Source organism: Diadema setosum, chromosome 14 (genome assembly GCF_964275005.1).
Source record: "Diadema setosum chromosome 14, eeDiaSeto1, whole genome shotgun sequence".
NCBI lineage: Eukaryota > Metazoa > Echinodermata > Echinoidea > Diadematoida > Diadematidae > Diadema > Diadema setosum.
This window is the reverse complement of record NC_092698.1, coordinates 26,681,011-26,698,305: the sequence shown is the minus strand read 5'-3', so window position 1 is coordinate 26,698,305 and position 17,295 is coordinate 26,681,011. Positions and strand designations below refer to the sequence as shown.

General features: G+C 38.5%; 1 protein-coding gene across 1 annotated transcript in view; it reads left to right on the top strand.

The window, feature by feature from the left end:
- LOC140237414 (uncharacterized) overlaps positions 1-17,295 on the top strand; it is a 144,561-nt gene that overhangs the window by 12,010 nt on the left and 115,256 nt on the right. Inside the window, exons 6-10 of the mRNA XM_072317334.1 lie at positions 928-1,013; positions 3,698-3,798; positions 4,185-4,352; positions 7,614-7,622; positions 15,855-15,921. Of these exons, the coding sequence (XP_072173435.1) occupies positions 928-1,013; positions 3,698-3,798; positions 4,185-4,352; positions 7,614-7,622; positions 15,855-15,921 (431 nt within the window). The remainder of the gene's footprint in view (positions 1-927; positions 1,014-3,697; positions 3,799-4,184; positions 4,353-7,613; positions 7,623-15,854; positions 15,922-17,295) is intronic.

The window sequence follows — 17,295 nt, the reverse complement described above, 5'->3', positions numbered from 1 at the left end:
TTTGATTAGCTGAGAAGCTCCGGTTACTGACTGTTAACTATATGGTTATTTTCAAAGACTGACTAACTTGTGAGGCCTGACGACTTTCATGGAACTGTTCCCTGGTTTATGTGGCTGTGGGTTCAGCCACTTTTAACCAGTCTGCCAAGCACCTGGGTGCCTAATGAGGATGATAACCGTTGGGAGGGTAACATGTTCTCATAATCTCATTGATGGACCACCAGAATTGTAGCAAGAAATGCTGCAGTGGAGATAGGTGGTAATTCATGTGATCTCCAAGTAATAAAACCTGGACTGAATGGCATTATTTCATAGAATAGTTATATTGGCCGTCTTGAGGTGACATTGCACCAGTCTTTTTTGATGGGTGCAACATGCGATCCCAGTTCATACAGTGTTTTCTGATATCCCACTCAAATGCGAGCCAATGTAGTATAAATGTTTTTTAGACATATTCTGCATTCATATCATTCGTATGTTCATATCTAAATCTGATTTTAATCCTGTCAACATGTTTCAGATTAATCTATTAAATATGTACATGTATACAATTTTATGTGCATTTTCTTTTCTTTTTTTTTTAAGGGTATTTTTTGCATCCTTCAGCAGATTCTTTGTAAGGTATCCCATTATTATCTCCTTGTGTGAAGTGTTCTTCAATGAAAATCCCTTGAAGTGTCCTTCAATGTAAATCCCTCGAAGTGTCCTTAAATGAAAATCCCTTGAAGTGTCCTTAAATGAAAATCCCTTGAAGTGAAGCCATCAACTTGCAAAGAAATGTTTTCTTGAGTACTGGGGATTTGATCAATCTGTACTTTTGTACTTTTTGACTTGTCTCTATTTCTGTCTGTCTGCTGTCCTTTCTTCTCTTATTTCCTGTTTTCATGTGTCTTCCCTCCTCCCCCCCTTTTTTTTAAATGACACCAGGAGCAAGAAAAAACTGGAGAAAGCCCTGTTACAGGCCAAGGAAGACATTATGAGTCTAACAGACAAACTGTCTGGAGCACAAGCAGGTAAATGTGATGCAAAACTGCCTGAAAGTTCCATGTCCATTGTACGTATGTAGCACTTTTTTTCTTCTTTTTTTTTTAAATCCCAGCAAATATTGAGAGTTATGGATACACCTTTATAAATGGGCAGTCGTTGCCATGCGTAATGTACGTAAATCCTGTCAGTGCAGTGCTGATATGGGCTGATATTGAGTATGAACGTCTGATTTTTTTTTTTTTTTTTTTTTTTTTTTTTAATGTGTGTTTGTATAGAATGTTGCAAAGATTTCATGTGGATTTTGAGATCATTGTTGGGTTTGATTATTCATCATTTCCTGTGATATTGGGATAAAATGCATGCTTCAATTGGTCCTTTCTTTTTTTTTTTAGTGAAGATAATGATATTGGGATTACATTGATGTCATGCATTGTACGCATGAAGACAGCTGGTGTTGACAAAGTGCATCCTTTACAGGTGTTTTTTTACTGTATATGACAGAGGAAGAATGCTGAAGATTTGATCGCACAAACTGTCATCACTGTTATCGATCAATGTCTCTTTGAAACGTATTGTGCATTTTCAATGTTACACTTGTAAGTTTGATTAAAGGTCGTTTCAGCTCTCGTCCTCACGTTTTAACTGACCTTGTCTGTCTCGATTCCCTCTTGCTGGCAAAATCTAGACTCTCTCCCTTACGATTCCTGTACATGCTGAGCTCTCCCCTCTCCTTGACGTGTGTTTTTCCACACAAAAAAACCAAAGCCATGTAATGGTGATATAGCGTGATACATGTCAGAAGTTGTCACATAATTTCTTCCTGACCTTGTCAGCAACACTTGCGAGCTAATGAAGCGCACAAAAAGTAGTTTGTTTTTGCAGTCTGAGTCAGCTGCAGTTGTTTCTGTTGTTTTTTGTTGTTGCATCGACAATGGCTTTTACAATGTATGAAGGCAGAGGCAAGAGCCTTGTAGAACTATGAAATGTCCCACAACTTCTTGCATCACTGAGGCAGAAGGACCTCTAATCCAACCCTTTACCACTGGTTTGAAAAGTTGCCATGAGATGAAATGAGTCCTATCTTGAAAAAAGAAAAAAAAAAAGAAAAAAGATTTCAAGCGCATCAAGATAAAAATTCACCAAGACATTTCAAGTGTGTCCATTAGTCATGCAACCTTTAATGATAGTTTTGCATGGAATCCGAATGTCTCAAAACTTTTGCCCACTTTGAAGGGATTGTGTCGTTTACATTCCCGTTGGTTTCAGTTACAGTTATGTGCTGGATTACACACATATGACGCTTGATGAGCAGATGGTCTTGTAGTAATCTGAAAGGTCCCCAAATGTCACTCAGCTTGCCAGAGAGTGGTCTGTGACCATACCCTTTCCCAAATTACTGCCCACTGGGCAAAGACCACGTCAGTTTGGTGATTCGCAATCTCTGCTAATGATTCAGGAAGCAAACAGAGCAGAAAGTGTGGCAGTAACTGACTGATGCACATTTGTTGAGGGAGTCGTGAATAGTGGTTATAAAAGTATTACTTCTCCTGCATACATAGTGGATTTATGTACACTCTCACACTTCTGCTGTTTTGACAAAGTGTCTGCCCTTTATTCCACACAGAAAATCATTTATCAGTCACTTGTCTGGAATAGAACACACGATTTATTAGTTTTACACTTGCAATGGATACTCCTACAGTGTACATACACTGTAGTACTTGCAGTCTCTCTGTGAGATGTTGCTTTTACCTGTAATTTGTGATTTGTGGCATTTCATGGAAGGGACACGCAGACATCCTTCCCATTTTTATGCCTCCGCCACGAAGTGTCGCCAGAGGCATTACTGTAAAACGAGGAATGTTCGCGTGCATTTCAATTTCGCAAATTTTGCAAGCGCAAAGATTCGCGAAATGAAAATAAAGTTCTTGTCTACACTATATGCATTGAATGCCAGTGGCAGTTCGCGAAAATTTCATACCGCAAAAACGACCGTCGGCTCCAATTCGCAAAAAATTCACGCCGCGAATATATCATGTTTTACAGTATGTTTTTTGAGTTGTGCGTCTGTCCTTCCATCTATCCATCTGTCCTGTCCTTCCGTGTGTCCTTCCGTCCGTAATCAATTTTGAGGACAGCGTAACTAAAAATCAATTTTAAGTATCCTAATGAAACTTGGCATGTACATGTATGAGTGGGTGAAGTTGTACCTATCAACTTTTGAGTGCCCATGCCCGTGGTCAAGGTTAGAGGTCAAAAGGTCAAGGTCAAATGCTCAAAATTGCGCTATTTCCCCCATATCTATTCAATGCCTGGGGTATTTTTTTGAAACCTAGTGTATACATGTACTGTACTACCAAATAAAGATTTTCGAGAGAGAGATTTGGGTCATGAGGTCAAAGGTCAAAGGTCGAGTAAGAATGTTCAAATTTCATATTTCTCTCCATATCTCACAAATGGTTCAAGGTGTCTTCATGAAACTTGATACATATGCGCATACCGACTGGCAGTGATTATCTAGGAGAATTGGGGGTCATGGGTCAAAGGTCAAGGTTAACTCCTCAAAATTTCACTATTTCCTTCATATTCATGCAGTGCCAGCAGAATTTTTCTTGGAACTTAAGTATACATGTATTACCCAATAGAGATTCTCCTTTTAAGTTAAAGCTCAACATTTTGTGTGTGCATGTATTTATTGTCCACCCGTTAGAAATTGAGGACAAAGAAGACCAGATGACAAGACTCTACAAACAGATTGACCTGAAGAGCATGGAGGTCTTGAAGTACAAAAACAATGCAGATCAAGCAAAGGTGAGTTGGACGCACAAATTGTAGTATCTTTGCAGTGTTTGTGATTTTGGATCGCTCAAACTGCTGTAATGCAGACACGACAGAGAGTATGAAACAATAGGTTTACACTTTGCGCAATTTTCTCGGAGCCATAAATTCTGAGTAATGTTAAATGAGGTAAGATCTACGAATTCTAGGCAGAGTGATTCCAGTGACTGGGGTGGTGACATGGCTTACTTTGCTTTTGGCACCACGATGTGGTGGGAAGGTGTTGCATTAAAAAAAAAAAAAAAAAATAGCTGTCAGTTCCTATACTTTGCTGATATTTAGAGACCTGTGTTGTCCCATTCTTCATGTACGAGCAATTAAAGATTTGATTACCCTGCGCCCCTTCTTGTCCGTCGCAGAAAAAATTGGAGGAGATAAGCAACCTGCAGGCAGAGATCACAGAGCGTGATGAGGAAATTGAGAGACTGCACAAAGCCCTCGATGACAGTCAGCTCAGCTTGAAGCAGCTGGAAAACTCCAAGGAAAACAGCTTTGCTCGACTCAAAGCAGCCCATGATGACAGCGAGGTAATTTCGTAAACTCCCTCCGCGCTTTTATGTCTCTTTTTGAAGCCAAAGCGCTTGAATTCCCATGTTCATGGGTAGTTGGCGCTGTTTCCTATTGATATGTTTTGACATATTGGAAAGTTTATTTGTGGCCGCTTTGCTCTCTTTTTATAACTCTTTGTGTGCTACGGTGTAAACCCCCTGTGTGCCACATTATTCTGAGACTGCAACACATGAGCGTTATTGGAAAACCTTTTGTTTTTCAAAGCCATGTAACTTTTTTCTACAAGAGTTTATGCTGGAAATGCTGCACAGCAGAGGATAATAGAAAATTGTGAGCTTTGCTGTGATGGAAATTTTATCACGAAGTTATGGCAGTTTTTCTTGCAAATGGCCAATATTCAAAACAACCCCAAAACAGACTGTAAGATATTATTCTTTTTCAAGATTACACAAAATAGGTCTAGGATGCATGAGGTTTGAAGACACAACCTTGACAGAAATAGATATTCACTTGAAAAATCCCTATGGAACACTGCTTTTTGGTCATCATGCACTGCAAGTTCTATATAAGAGTAATGAAATTGCCTATGATACAAAGTAAATCAGTGTACCTTGGCACAGGACTACACGCTAACCCATTTTTTTCTACTGCTCCGACCTGTCTGTCAGACCAGTAGGTACCCAGTTTTCCATTTTTTACTGGTCCATTCCTGAAAAAAGTTACTGGTCCAACAGTGATTTTTACTGGTCAGGTACCGTGGGACCAGTGCCACTGTGCAGCATTGCTTGGCATATGGTGATTTATATGTTTCTGGTTGTGTGTTTGAGCAAAATATGCAAAGGTGGCAAGCTGTTGACCAAGTCGGGCATCCAAACGTGGCACACGAAGAGTTTAGAAATAAAAGTGCACTTCTCTTTACTCTTTGGACATAGTTTAACCAAATTACATGTTTGTGTTCATGCTCTTGTGGCTCTTGTTTGAGAATTGATGAAGTCTTTATGTATGTCTCAGTTCACCTCGTGAATTGGTGGATGAACAACTTGCTATACTTACGACACAGCAAGCTGGAACAGGGCACATGTTCTATTCTGCATAGACACTTTTAGTGTCATTGTCTGTAGAGTGGTGAAAGCTGTCATATTCAGGGTTGAACACCCTCTGGTGTTACAGTGTGATTTCAAGCATTTTCTCTTCTGTTATACAGGACATTTTTCATTAGGAGATGATGCGCCGAGAACAAATGAAAGAAATTTGTTCTTGCTTGAATGCATTATTTGTTTGTTAATTTTATATATATTGGATGGGGTGTAAAGCACCAGAAAATTTTGAATTGGTAAAATTGGGTCTGAAGTGATTAGATACTAAAATACGTGCTCGTAATAAAATCAAGTTTTCTTAATAGCACTCTCTGTACTGCCAAGCTAGTTTATTCTATGGAACGTTATGTAGATCGACATTGTGGTCATATAATACAATTGTACATGTAGGAAAGTTTACCACAAGATTAAACTTTTTTTTTTAATCCCAGCAAAATGCTGCTTAAACCACAGACTTGTCAAATGAAACTTCCACTCAACAAATCTCTTGTGAAACTTCCGTTTGGCAGACAGAAATGTTTGAATAGGCAATGTAAATTGATGGCACTTCTTAACACCACTCAAAATTTGATGCCTACAGAATTAGTGCGGGAGTTTGAGGCAGCAGGTAGCAATGAGTTAATGTGGCCTGCCACAGCTTGCTGTAGTAAGAGTTGTGAATCCACCCATTTTTGTCTGAAGATTGTGCATCGTTTCCCATCATTACCCTGGCTGTCTTCTTCACTTCAATGAAATGACTGTACAGGAGTTTGCACTAACACCCACTGTGGTGTCATGATTTTAATAGACATATCTATTCATGCTTGGTTTCATTGGTGACTTGACACCACACAGGCCTGATAAAATTGTCACACAATTGATTTGCGAATATTTTTTATCACATTTGAATTTCCCTGACTCCAATCTTCCCAATGACACACACTTTGTCATACTGTATTTCATTGCTATAGACCTACATTGTATGACAGAAATGTGCGTAAGCTCTTAACTAGGTAAACATGGTTGCAAGAGAGAGGCTACTTTAAAGTTTAGATGCAGTGAAGCATGCAGGAGACTAAGCGTTTTCGGAGCATTTCAGGACCCTTCAAACACCATAGCAACCTGCATCACAAAAAAAAACTGAAGTTTTCAAGTCATTTAAGTCATTTCCTTGGCTTAAATGTTGGCAATGTTGTTAATGTTAACTTTTAAATGTTTTCAATTTCAATTTGTTAAATGTTGTAATCATCAGATGCAATTACAATTGTAAATGTTGGCAGTCTTATCAGGTCATGGTGATGATTCTTCACTGATTAGAGTATGTCACATATCTTTTCATGTTCCATTTGCAAATACATCCATTTTGGGTATCATCCATCCATTGTGTTTTCTGGTGAATAGTAACTTCCCTGGACCTTTTTTTTTTCCTTTCATACATTTTGTTCTTTTGTTGTCATTCCTTCTGTGGAAATTCTTAATGTCCATCCTCAGGAAAGAACAGTTTGAGCAATCCAAATGTCCAATTCATCTTCTGTGTCTTACAGCACAGTCTCTTGTGCGAAGATGACAAGCGCAATTATGATAAAAGAAGTAAGGGAATTTTGCAGAAAGAGTGTGATACTCACAAGCAGCCAGTTGTGCAAACAATTCTCCCCCTCCCCCACATCCTGTGACAAATTATGCTGTTTCAATTTCTTAGATGTTCATAATGAGTTCTCATACTTGCATGTTCTACTTGCAGTTGAATTGTGCCAAAAGTGTTGCAACCCTAAAGAATTCTCCTGATGACTGTCTTTGACAATTTTCCTGTTTGGTATCAAAAGCTAATCTATGTTGCTCTCTGCTGCTACTGTTCTCTGACCTAGTTTTTGACAAACGTTCGAGTCTCAGTAGCAACTCGAATGGAATGAATGTTGCTTTACACATGAGCACTTTGTATAATTTGTGTATGAAGCTTAAAACAGTGTTCCTCTGAATTTCCATAATTGATACGAAAAACACTTAATTTCTTCATATATATGTTTCAGCATCTGGATATTTTGAAGTTTTCTGTTGCATTTTTTCAGCATCATGATGTCACGTTTTGAAATGATTTTTTTTTTCTCTGTTGTTTGTATTTGTTTGTTCTTTCTGTGTTGCTTTTGCACTGGTAATCTTGCCTATCTCCATGGAAATGGAATGCGGGAAATCATCACAATGCAGAGTAAAAATGTAAATTTTGCTTGATTTTACCTTTGCCAAACCATATATCATTTCCTTGGTTTGCGGTGCAGAGTTACCTCTTCTACTTCTGTCTTTCAAGGCTAACATTTCTCATTCGACTGACAATATACCGTAATCTTGCTTTTATTGTGCATGTGACGTTTACTAAATTGTGAATGCTGGGTTATAGCTCATATTTTACATGAAATGTTGTATTCATGCTACACACGCATGCATGTTTTTCTAACAATTAAAATCAACATATCATGGTTTGCACAGGTTAGGCTGTGTATCTCACATCCCAAGTCCATTCAACAGTACAACTTTGAACAGTTAATCACAATGCGACGCACAGTGAGGATGGTCATTACATTTTATGTGTGTAGGGTCATATTATATACGAGTCATTGATATCAGTTATGCGTCGAGCCAAGTGATACCATTAAAATCCAAACCCCAAATGATGAATGATTTCTGTGCCAATGTGAGCTGAAAGCAAGCAGAATTGCCCACATGTCTTGCCCAGAAGATATCATAATGTGCCTTGTTGAGAGACTAATAGCTTGCCAACCTTGATACTCTTTTAAAGGGCAAGTAAAATCAGAGTAAATCAAAAAGACTGCACAATAATTTAGCAACACCAGCAACTACTTGATAAAGCTCAATTCTGATGTGTTGACAGCTATGATTGCCTCCTTTCTTCTCTAGAAGTAACAAGTTTTAACTCATTCATTTGATGCTTTCTAACAATTTGTGACTGTCAGTTACTGTCAGTCATGCTGTTTTGCTTGTTTGTTTGAGTGATTTTGCGTATTGATGATATTTTCAATCAACATAAAATTTCCACAAGCAGAATGGAGATTAGGTTTACATTCTGTAAGTTTGTAATCAACACCTCTGTCAAGATGTATACTTATGTAGTACTGTTTAATTTGGGAAAATTTACTCTGACAGAGCAAATTATGTCACCCAAAACTTTTGGATAATTCTATGAAATTGCTATTTGTATGTTTTGTTTTTAAATAGAAAAGAGATTGTAATGAATAGATATACAGCACATGCATACAGATTTTTTGTTCCCGTGATACAGTCTGTTATTTTGGGGCAGTAGTTCCATTGTCTGCCCTTTCATCATGTCAGGAATAAGTGTCTCATCAATGTAAATGGAAATATCAATTAAGCTCATTCACTAAGAATTCTTGTATTTGTGTCTCTGTCTAGGTTCCCAATATGATCTACCTATCAGATAGTTGCCTCATTTATGAAGCTGGTACATCGCCAACTGCTAGTTGATTTCCACATACTTATCATATCACCTCTAATAGTGACCGTAATTAATGACAAATCTATCTATATTTACACTTACAATTATGTTATGTAGTGTATTGACGGATATGCAAAGTGAAAGCACCAAAAACAATGCAGTGTGAAACAGTTTGCATTAATTATGCTAATATTGATTTAGCCCATGATGACTTAACTTGTTGCATGAAGTTGAGAGATTTTGAATTTTTGTTTGCTTTTTTTTTTGGTTTGATGTGTAACTTACAACTTTGCATGAAAACCTGTAGTATGTGTTCTAACCATCTAATATGATCTGCCTTGTGATTTGCTAAACTATAATATGCGTGTAAGACTTACAGTAAGAGTCTAATTGTGGTACAATGGCCACCACTTTATCTAGAGGTTTGGAAAACAAGTTTTTCTTGCCTTGTCAGTGGGGCTTCGACCAGTGGATGATATTATATGTATATCATACTCTATCCATGGCAAGCAGAGCACACATGCTTCAACACCTAAACACAACATGAAATGCTTGTATGAGTAGAAGCTGATGATGTTCAATATCACAGTCTGCACTGTGCTGTTGCCAATCAGCGAATGTTTTATCTGCACAATTTGTATAACCTGTCTGGGATTGGTTTAACCCAACTAATTGCTGTGAAAAGGAAATAAGTCCTTGTGAATAGATGATGAATTAGAAACAGTGGAAGTGTTTCAGGTAAGATATTTCCTCATCAAATGGGTTTTGGTTCTGATTATACCAGTGAAGTACATGTAATATGTAAAATTTGTTGTTACTTTGATTTTTTGTAGTGTTCCTCCTAAAGCAGTTCCTGATTATTTCAGACAGCCTGCTGTCCAGAACACATCGCTACCGTCAGAATTACAATAACTGTTGTAATACTATGAATGGACAAAGATAATTAGGTGGTTAAGTCCGCAGCGAAAAAATGCAAATCTTGAGCATCCGGGTTCCGTGAAAACACTCATTGATCATGTGGCAGGACATGAATGATTGGAAGAACAAGAACTGAGGAGGAAGCAAGCTATTGCAAGAGTGAGAAGAAGAAGTGTGTGGGTGAAACCTTGGGTCCAGTGCCAGCTCCTGTATTTGAAAATATGAACAGCTGATAAAAGAACTGCATTCCGAAGATGTTTCTGACATTAATTAATTTCATGCGGATGGAGCCACAGGCCGTTTGTGAAATTTGTTAATGAATTGCACCACGGATTACTGGACAAGATTCCAATTTTTGGAAGTTGCTGGAACCTGGTTTGAAGCTGGCTATCACCTTGAGGTTCCTGGCCGCTGGCAACGCTTTCAAGACACATCAGTTTGGATTTAGAGTTGCCACAATACCACTTCTGTGTTTATCCCACAAATGTGCCGGGCCATATAAGTGATGAGCTCTCTGATGAAGTTTTCATGTTGCACAGATGCTTGAGAGAGATGGAAAAAAAAAAGTGGGGAGCTTCCCTCACTTTCATATTGGTGCGATACATTACATGTACAGTCCAACTCTCCTATCCGGACATGTCGGGATCAGCGCTCATCAAGGGATTTGGCTGGATGTGGGAGACTCAAAGTTTAATACACGCAGCTGTCTACCCAATGATATAACTACATGTACATGGACATGTACATGTACATGAACTATTTTGCCTGCACATGTCACGTCCTCGTCAGCTGGTCTGCGTTCATAATTTTCTGATAATTTGCTCTATGAACGATCGCCTGTACTGTGCCGTGATTTTATAATAAAAAGTTTTCTGTCCATGTTCTTGCTGTGATTTGGGGTAGTGAATGTCTGAATGCATTTTATTTTAGATTAAACTTTGTTGTGAATGTATGTTAGTTATGTTGGGAATAATATGTAATTCATGTTTGTTTGTGCAGGAATTTTGTCTGAGTTTGGAATTCCTTCTTTTCCCTGTAATTATTAGATTGGAAAAGGAAAAAAAAATCAAGACAAGATCGCGTTCAGATAATAGAGAGATTCAGATAAAGGGAGGCCTGACAGGAGAGGTCGGACTGCAGATGGCAGTCACCATGAAGAAGCCTTCAAAGACTGGCAGCTTGTTCTACAATTGTACCAAGAATTCGACTCCATTGTACTACTGGCAAAGGTGCTCACTGTGAATTCATGTATGTAGACAGACTGGCTTTGGCTTTGATGCTGGTGTGTTCAACAAAAGCCCTTTCAAGGCAGCAGTTGTCGCAGGTACATGTAATCGGAACCTGCCTGCGAAGAAGCAGACCCTCTGCCCCATGATCACCAGCCTCTGGAATGCTACCTAGATGGAGGACTTGGCTGATGAAGCCTCTGCTGCTTCGATCACAACGTGACTCACCAACAGAGAGTCTACAACCACAGACTATCAAGATCCAGAAGAGCTGTGGAGAATGCCTTTGGCCTTCTTGCAGCTCAGTTTCGCTGTCTTCTCATCACTTTGCCCACATAAACTCCAGACAGAGTCATCAAGATCACCCATGCATGTTGCATCCTGCACAACTCCCTGCGACTCAGAAACCCTACAATTAATGTAGCTACACTTGACTAAAGAGGACCCACAGCGCAATCACGAAAATAATCCGAGATTATTGAAGACAAGTGGCCACCATGTCACACATTTGTATATGACACTACTTGTTCACATTATTATTTCAGCCTCATCATTATTGTCGTGTCTAGTGAAGTACTTTTAGTCATACTGAAGTCAAAACCTGGCATGATTAAACTCGGGACTTCAATAAGCCATGTAGTTCTTGGAATTTGGTCTTTTGTAGCTCTTGAAATTTGGCCTTAAATCATCTTCGATAGAGTCTCCATTGTCTGTTTGAAATGGTGCTTGAGCTGTAATACCCACTGTTTGATTGCCCTACATTTATCTTCAAACACTCTCTCCTTGTTTCCATGATATTATAAATGTATACTTTCTGCAGTTGTCCTTGCAGTACGTTGTGATGAGAATTGCGCTGAGTAATTAAACTCCAACATACTAGCAGTCATTTTTTTCATGCCTCCGCCACGAAGTGGTGCCGGAGGCATTATTTTTTTTTGAAAGCAGCATTCCGAGTCTGTCCATCATCCCTATGAGGTATTATAAGTGGTAAGGAATAATACCATATAAACAGAAGTCATTCTGTTTGGAGAGTGCCATATATAGACAAAATTTGTGGGATGCTACCGTAGCAAAGCAACTGAAGGCATGGTACTACTTAAAGAGAAGCAGTGTTGAGATGAAAACTTATGCCAACTGGGTCAGATGTCTTGTTTGCTGTGGGATTCAAAATGTTTCCAAACTTAGACATCAGAGATACATAAAGATAAATTGATGTGAAAGGCATGTCAACTGTGAATTTGGCAACCCTTTTGCCAATGTTTTGTATTGATGATTTGTATCGATAACAGTACATTAAATCATCGTCATCATCATCACCACACCAGTTTCAATCCAGGTCTGTCCCAAGAACAGGAGTGGCCAGATTTACCTCACAACTCTCACATCAAAAGCTCTCACGTCTTCTCCCTGTCTCTCCTTCCACATTTTCTTTGGTCATCCTCGCTCTCCTGGTTCATTCACTTTAAACTCTTACTAGCAATTTCCTTTAAAGGGAACCCAAACCCAAAGAGCAATGTGGAGTGAGTAAAAGCAGCAACATTAGTAGAACACATCAGTGAAAGTTTGAGGAAAATTGGACAATCGATACAAAAGTTATGAAGTTTTAAAGTTTTGGTATTGGAACCGCTGGATGAGGAGACTACTAGAGGTTATGATGTATGTGAGGACAACAATATAAAGAAAATATGAAGAAAACTCCACAAAAATTCACTTTTTTAGCATAATGAAAGAGCACTTTACTAGCTTCTTTTCAAGAAAGCAGGGGGAATAATTGCTCCCCTTAACGTATGTCAGTATCAAGTTGATGGAATGTGTAATTTTCATGAGAAATAAATTTTTGTGGAATTCACCTTATATTTTCCTAATATCGTTGACCACACATATATCATAACCTCTAGTAGTTTCCTCATCCAGCGGTTCTAACACCAAAACTTTAAGAATTTATAACTTGCACATCGATTGTTCGATTTTCCTCAAACTTTCGCTGATGTGTTCTACTAATGTTGATGCTTTCACTCAATCCACATTGCTCTTTTGGTTTGAGTTTCCTTCTAAATAGGACATCCTCATCCTTCCTCAAAACATACCCATACCATCAAACTCCATTCACCCTTTATACCAGCTGTTCCACTGATTCCTTCAGACCAAACATCTCCATCATATCTCAAGTCTTTATTTTATCCACTGCAGTAGTTTCACACCACACATCGCTCTCACCGTAGCTCTCTCGATCTGTCCTCCTCAAAATTGCCATTTCACTTTCTCTCAAACACCATGTCTAACTCCCATTATATATATAGATATAGGTCTCACACAACTTTATTTCCAATATCACAAATTCTTTTAGAGACACCAATTGCAAAAAGCTATTTGTTTACAATCATTTACTGTGATATTGGTACAGAGAGAGAAGCCCAATATAAAAGACAAGCTTGTAGAGATATGAGCTACTCAATACAGTGGACATACAGTAGAAAGAAAAGTAAAGTAATAAAAACACAGAAGCACACAAAGAAGTGCACACACACACACACACACACACACATTCTTGTAGCTACTACAACAATTTGAAAAAAAACTTTTTGCTTAAAATCATTGTGATATTGGTATTAAAGACAGGCCTTTATAAAAGACAAGCTTGTAGAGATGTGAGCTACTCAATACAGTGGATATTCAGAAGAAAAAAAAAGTAAAATAATAAAAACACAGAAGCACAAAAAGAAGCACACACACACACACACACCCACACACAAACACACATTTGAATGAAGGGGGGTGGGGGGTGTCTGTTGATGGAGGGGTATCGTATGACAAAATTCGGGAATAATGTGTCCTAATTCATCTCATAATTGATAGTCCAATTTGGGCTGTGAGAGCTTTTGCTTTGATTACATCTCCCCTCTGATCCTCACTTTGCTATCTTATTGTAAATCAGGTACATCAAGGCCACAACCATGCATCCTCCCTGATTCAGCCACAGGCGAACAAACATGTTGGTGCACTGGGGGTCTCAACACTTAATGCCTGCCCCCTATTCAAATAAGAAGCTCTATTCTTTCCGTGGTCCTGCACAACCATGGAAATAGTATTGATTTTTTTTTTCTGTAGCTGACTCCCCCCCCCCCATCTAAAAGATAAATGCACATCTTTCTCATCTCCCCCTCCTTCTCTTCCTCTCTAGCGCCTTCTCTCACTTTTACCCTGGCCCTGAATACAACATAATGTAAGCAAAAACAACATTAAAGTCCCCCCTGCATGTTTACTGTTCAGTCTGTCCAAACAAAAATGTAACACAAGAATGTCGTGAGAGCTTTGTATAACAAAAGTGTGTAGGGGATGGGGATGGTGGGGGGGGGGGGGAAAGAAAAAGAACAATAAGTGGTCCGGTGAGTGATGTTGTGGGCAATGATGTGCGCAAGGATGAATGACTGGAGGAAGAAAAGATACAGACAATCTTGGTATTGATTATCTGATTTCCCCCTGGGTGCTAAGAGCTATGGCGGACTTCTGTCAGTGGCTGCAGTGCCAAAATCCAATTTCTCCGAAGGGTACAACCGGTCCATGATACCTGTCGTGGTTTCACGCGGTGCGAACAACAACCAAGGACTTGAAAAGATCATTTCTTGTAGTGTTACAGACAGGTGAACAAGTGTGTGATGCCATCTGCTGGGACCCAGAAATAAAACTGCTGTGGATTTGGATTTTGATCTGGAATAATCAGGCCCATCATTGAGAGAGTAAGACCTATAAAGATATGTCGTGGGTCTTTCGCCTGCTTTATTGTTTAAGTCAGGATTGCATCTGAATGAGTGCTTTGGGGAGCTCTGAATATCACAGCATAATACAAGTGCATATGGTACACGTACTTGGATTTTGTGTGTTGGACGGACTTAAGGGGTGCATGTAGATTGTCCCTCCAAATTGCAAAGCATAAGTTTTATTTGCTCCTGTGACTGATCACAGAATAAAATGTGTTGTATTTGTCATTAAAGGAAGTACATCCAAGTGGTTCAAGATGCATATCTTTCATGTAGCGATATGCAGTATGAAATATACTATGATGGCAGATTGTTATCTGTCTAATCTATTGATCTGTCTATCAGACCTTTCTATGTAATAAATTTGTCTGTAGCACAGTTAATTTGTCTTTGGTATGTTATGGTTTGGCTGAGTATTGTGTGTATTGTATTTGTGATCTTCAAACAGCGAGGTGCAGATATCCAATTTACTCCTATAAATGCAGATTTTAAGGATCAACTTTGGATTTCTAATTCATTTATTTTTTTTTTTGAGGGGGAGTAGTAAAAAGTACTAAAACAAAAAAAAAAATGAATATGGTAGAACTCAAAAGAAAGCAAATTCACTATTTGAATAAGTGTCTTTGTTATCTAGTGATTTATCCTTTGCTACAGCTATATACAATATTTGTTCCATGTTACCATGTTACTTCTTGTACCATGTGCTACAATGTATAAAGCACAAAGAAAATGAAAGTTTTATTTATCCCCTGCAAAGCTTGTTATTGATTAAGTTATGATTTTGTTTGTGTTAATTGCTTCAGTGTACTGTTTGATGATATTAATTGTAATTGTTATGGTTGCTGAAAAAAAAAGGATTAATGAATGAATGACTTTGATACCTGAGAACTGCTTTAACATGTGACGTGTGTAGTCTTGGATGCCTGAGTGTATGGTGTTGAAACTTACCAGATAGAAACCATTCTTTACTATTATTTGATACATAGTATTGTAGATGATCAAGGTTGTTCATTAGAAATTATTGGGTTTTTTCTTTCCTGATTATTTTCATTTTTGTCTTTCTTGTGGTTTACAGGTGACCATAGAGAAACTTCAACATAAAATTCAAGCCTTGAACGTTCAACTTGGTGACGTTTGGAATGGTAAGCTTTACAGATAAGAGGAACAAAGGAGTAATTGCTGTACAGTCACTGTGGCTATATTGGTATTACAACACATAGTAGATTCTTTTGACCAAACGTGCCTCTTCTTGCTCTGCATTTTTTCCCAATGAATGTGTGCAAGTGTGATCGCCAGTACAGTCAGATGTTAGTCATATCAGAAATAAATGATGGCTAACTGCTGGATGCGCACCGGCTGTGGAACCACACTAGCAGTTCTTTGATGTCCATAGCTTTTGCTGAATATTTGCCACAGACCCAAGATCAGTCAAAAGAGAAATATCCTCCAAATCAATGTAGGTCCAAAGAATTAGAAATAGATAGAAAATATGATATGAGAGTTGAGCAAATTTGTGCAATCTATTCAAGAGTTACACATTAACTTGTTCCTTACGGGAACCTGGTATACTAAGTGCCCATGGTGTCACCTGATATACAGGAACCTGGCATACCAAATTCCCAAAATGTAGACAGGAGTGTCTGCATTCATGGCCTAATTCAATTTGTGTTATGCTGTCCAGAAAAGTGGCTTTAATAGAAAGATTAAATTTTCTTATATCAATATCTGTTATCTTTCTGAATAAAAGCTATGTGTATTGAAGTTTTATTTGCCTTTTTCTAATGCAGTGTGCACTTGCGTTGCTAGATAACCCATTTGAAGATGTACGTAACAATCAAGTCTGATCTCAGTGGATTTTCAATTTCGCTGACTTCACTCAGGTGCCTCTTGTGCATACAACAAAACATTTTGTGAGCCCATCAGCGCACGCTCTACTCATGCCTTGCACCCGAGTTCAATATTTTCATTGTTCCATGGCACATGTAGTTGACCGTGGAAAGTTGGTACATGTACCACTTGACTGCTTTCGCACAGGTGGACTGCGAACTTGTGCGTTCTCTGCCAACCTGCAAAAAAGTATCTTGTTTTGGTGTATTAAAGGCAATAAAGTGCGATTTCAATGCGACTTAAGGTTACACTCCAATGATTAAATTCTTTCGAACATTGCATCATAGTGACAGATATAAAACTTTTGACAGTACCGAAACATTAAGAATGGGATTATTGACAGGAAATTATTAGAGGGCTTGGCTTGGTGATGTGGTATAATTTAGGGTCTGAGGCAGAGAGATTTGTGGTAACACCAGGTGAATGTATTCCTTCAAAAAAGGCTGTTGTTTATCTAAAGAAGATCTCAGGTAGAAGAGAGTGGAGTGTATACAACGTAGAAGCGATATAGGGAGAATATAAGGGAGGGAAATAGTGACAGTCAAAAGGCAGCAGTGAACTAAAAGTCAAAATTGCACCAGTGGAGATGGGAGAATAGGAGACAGGGACAGTTGTAAAGAAGAATAGAG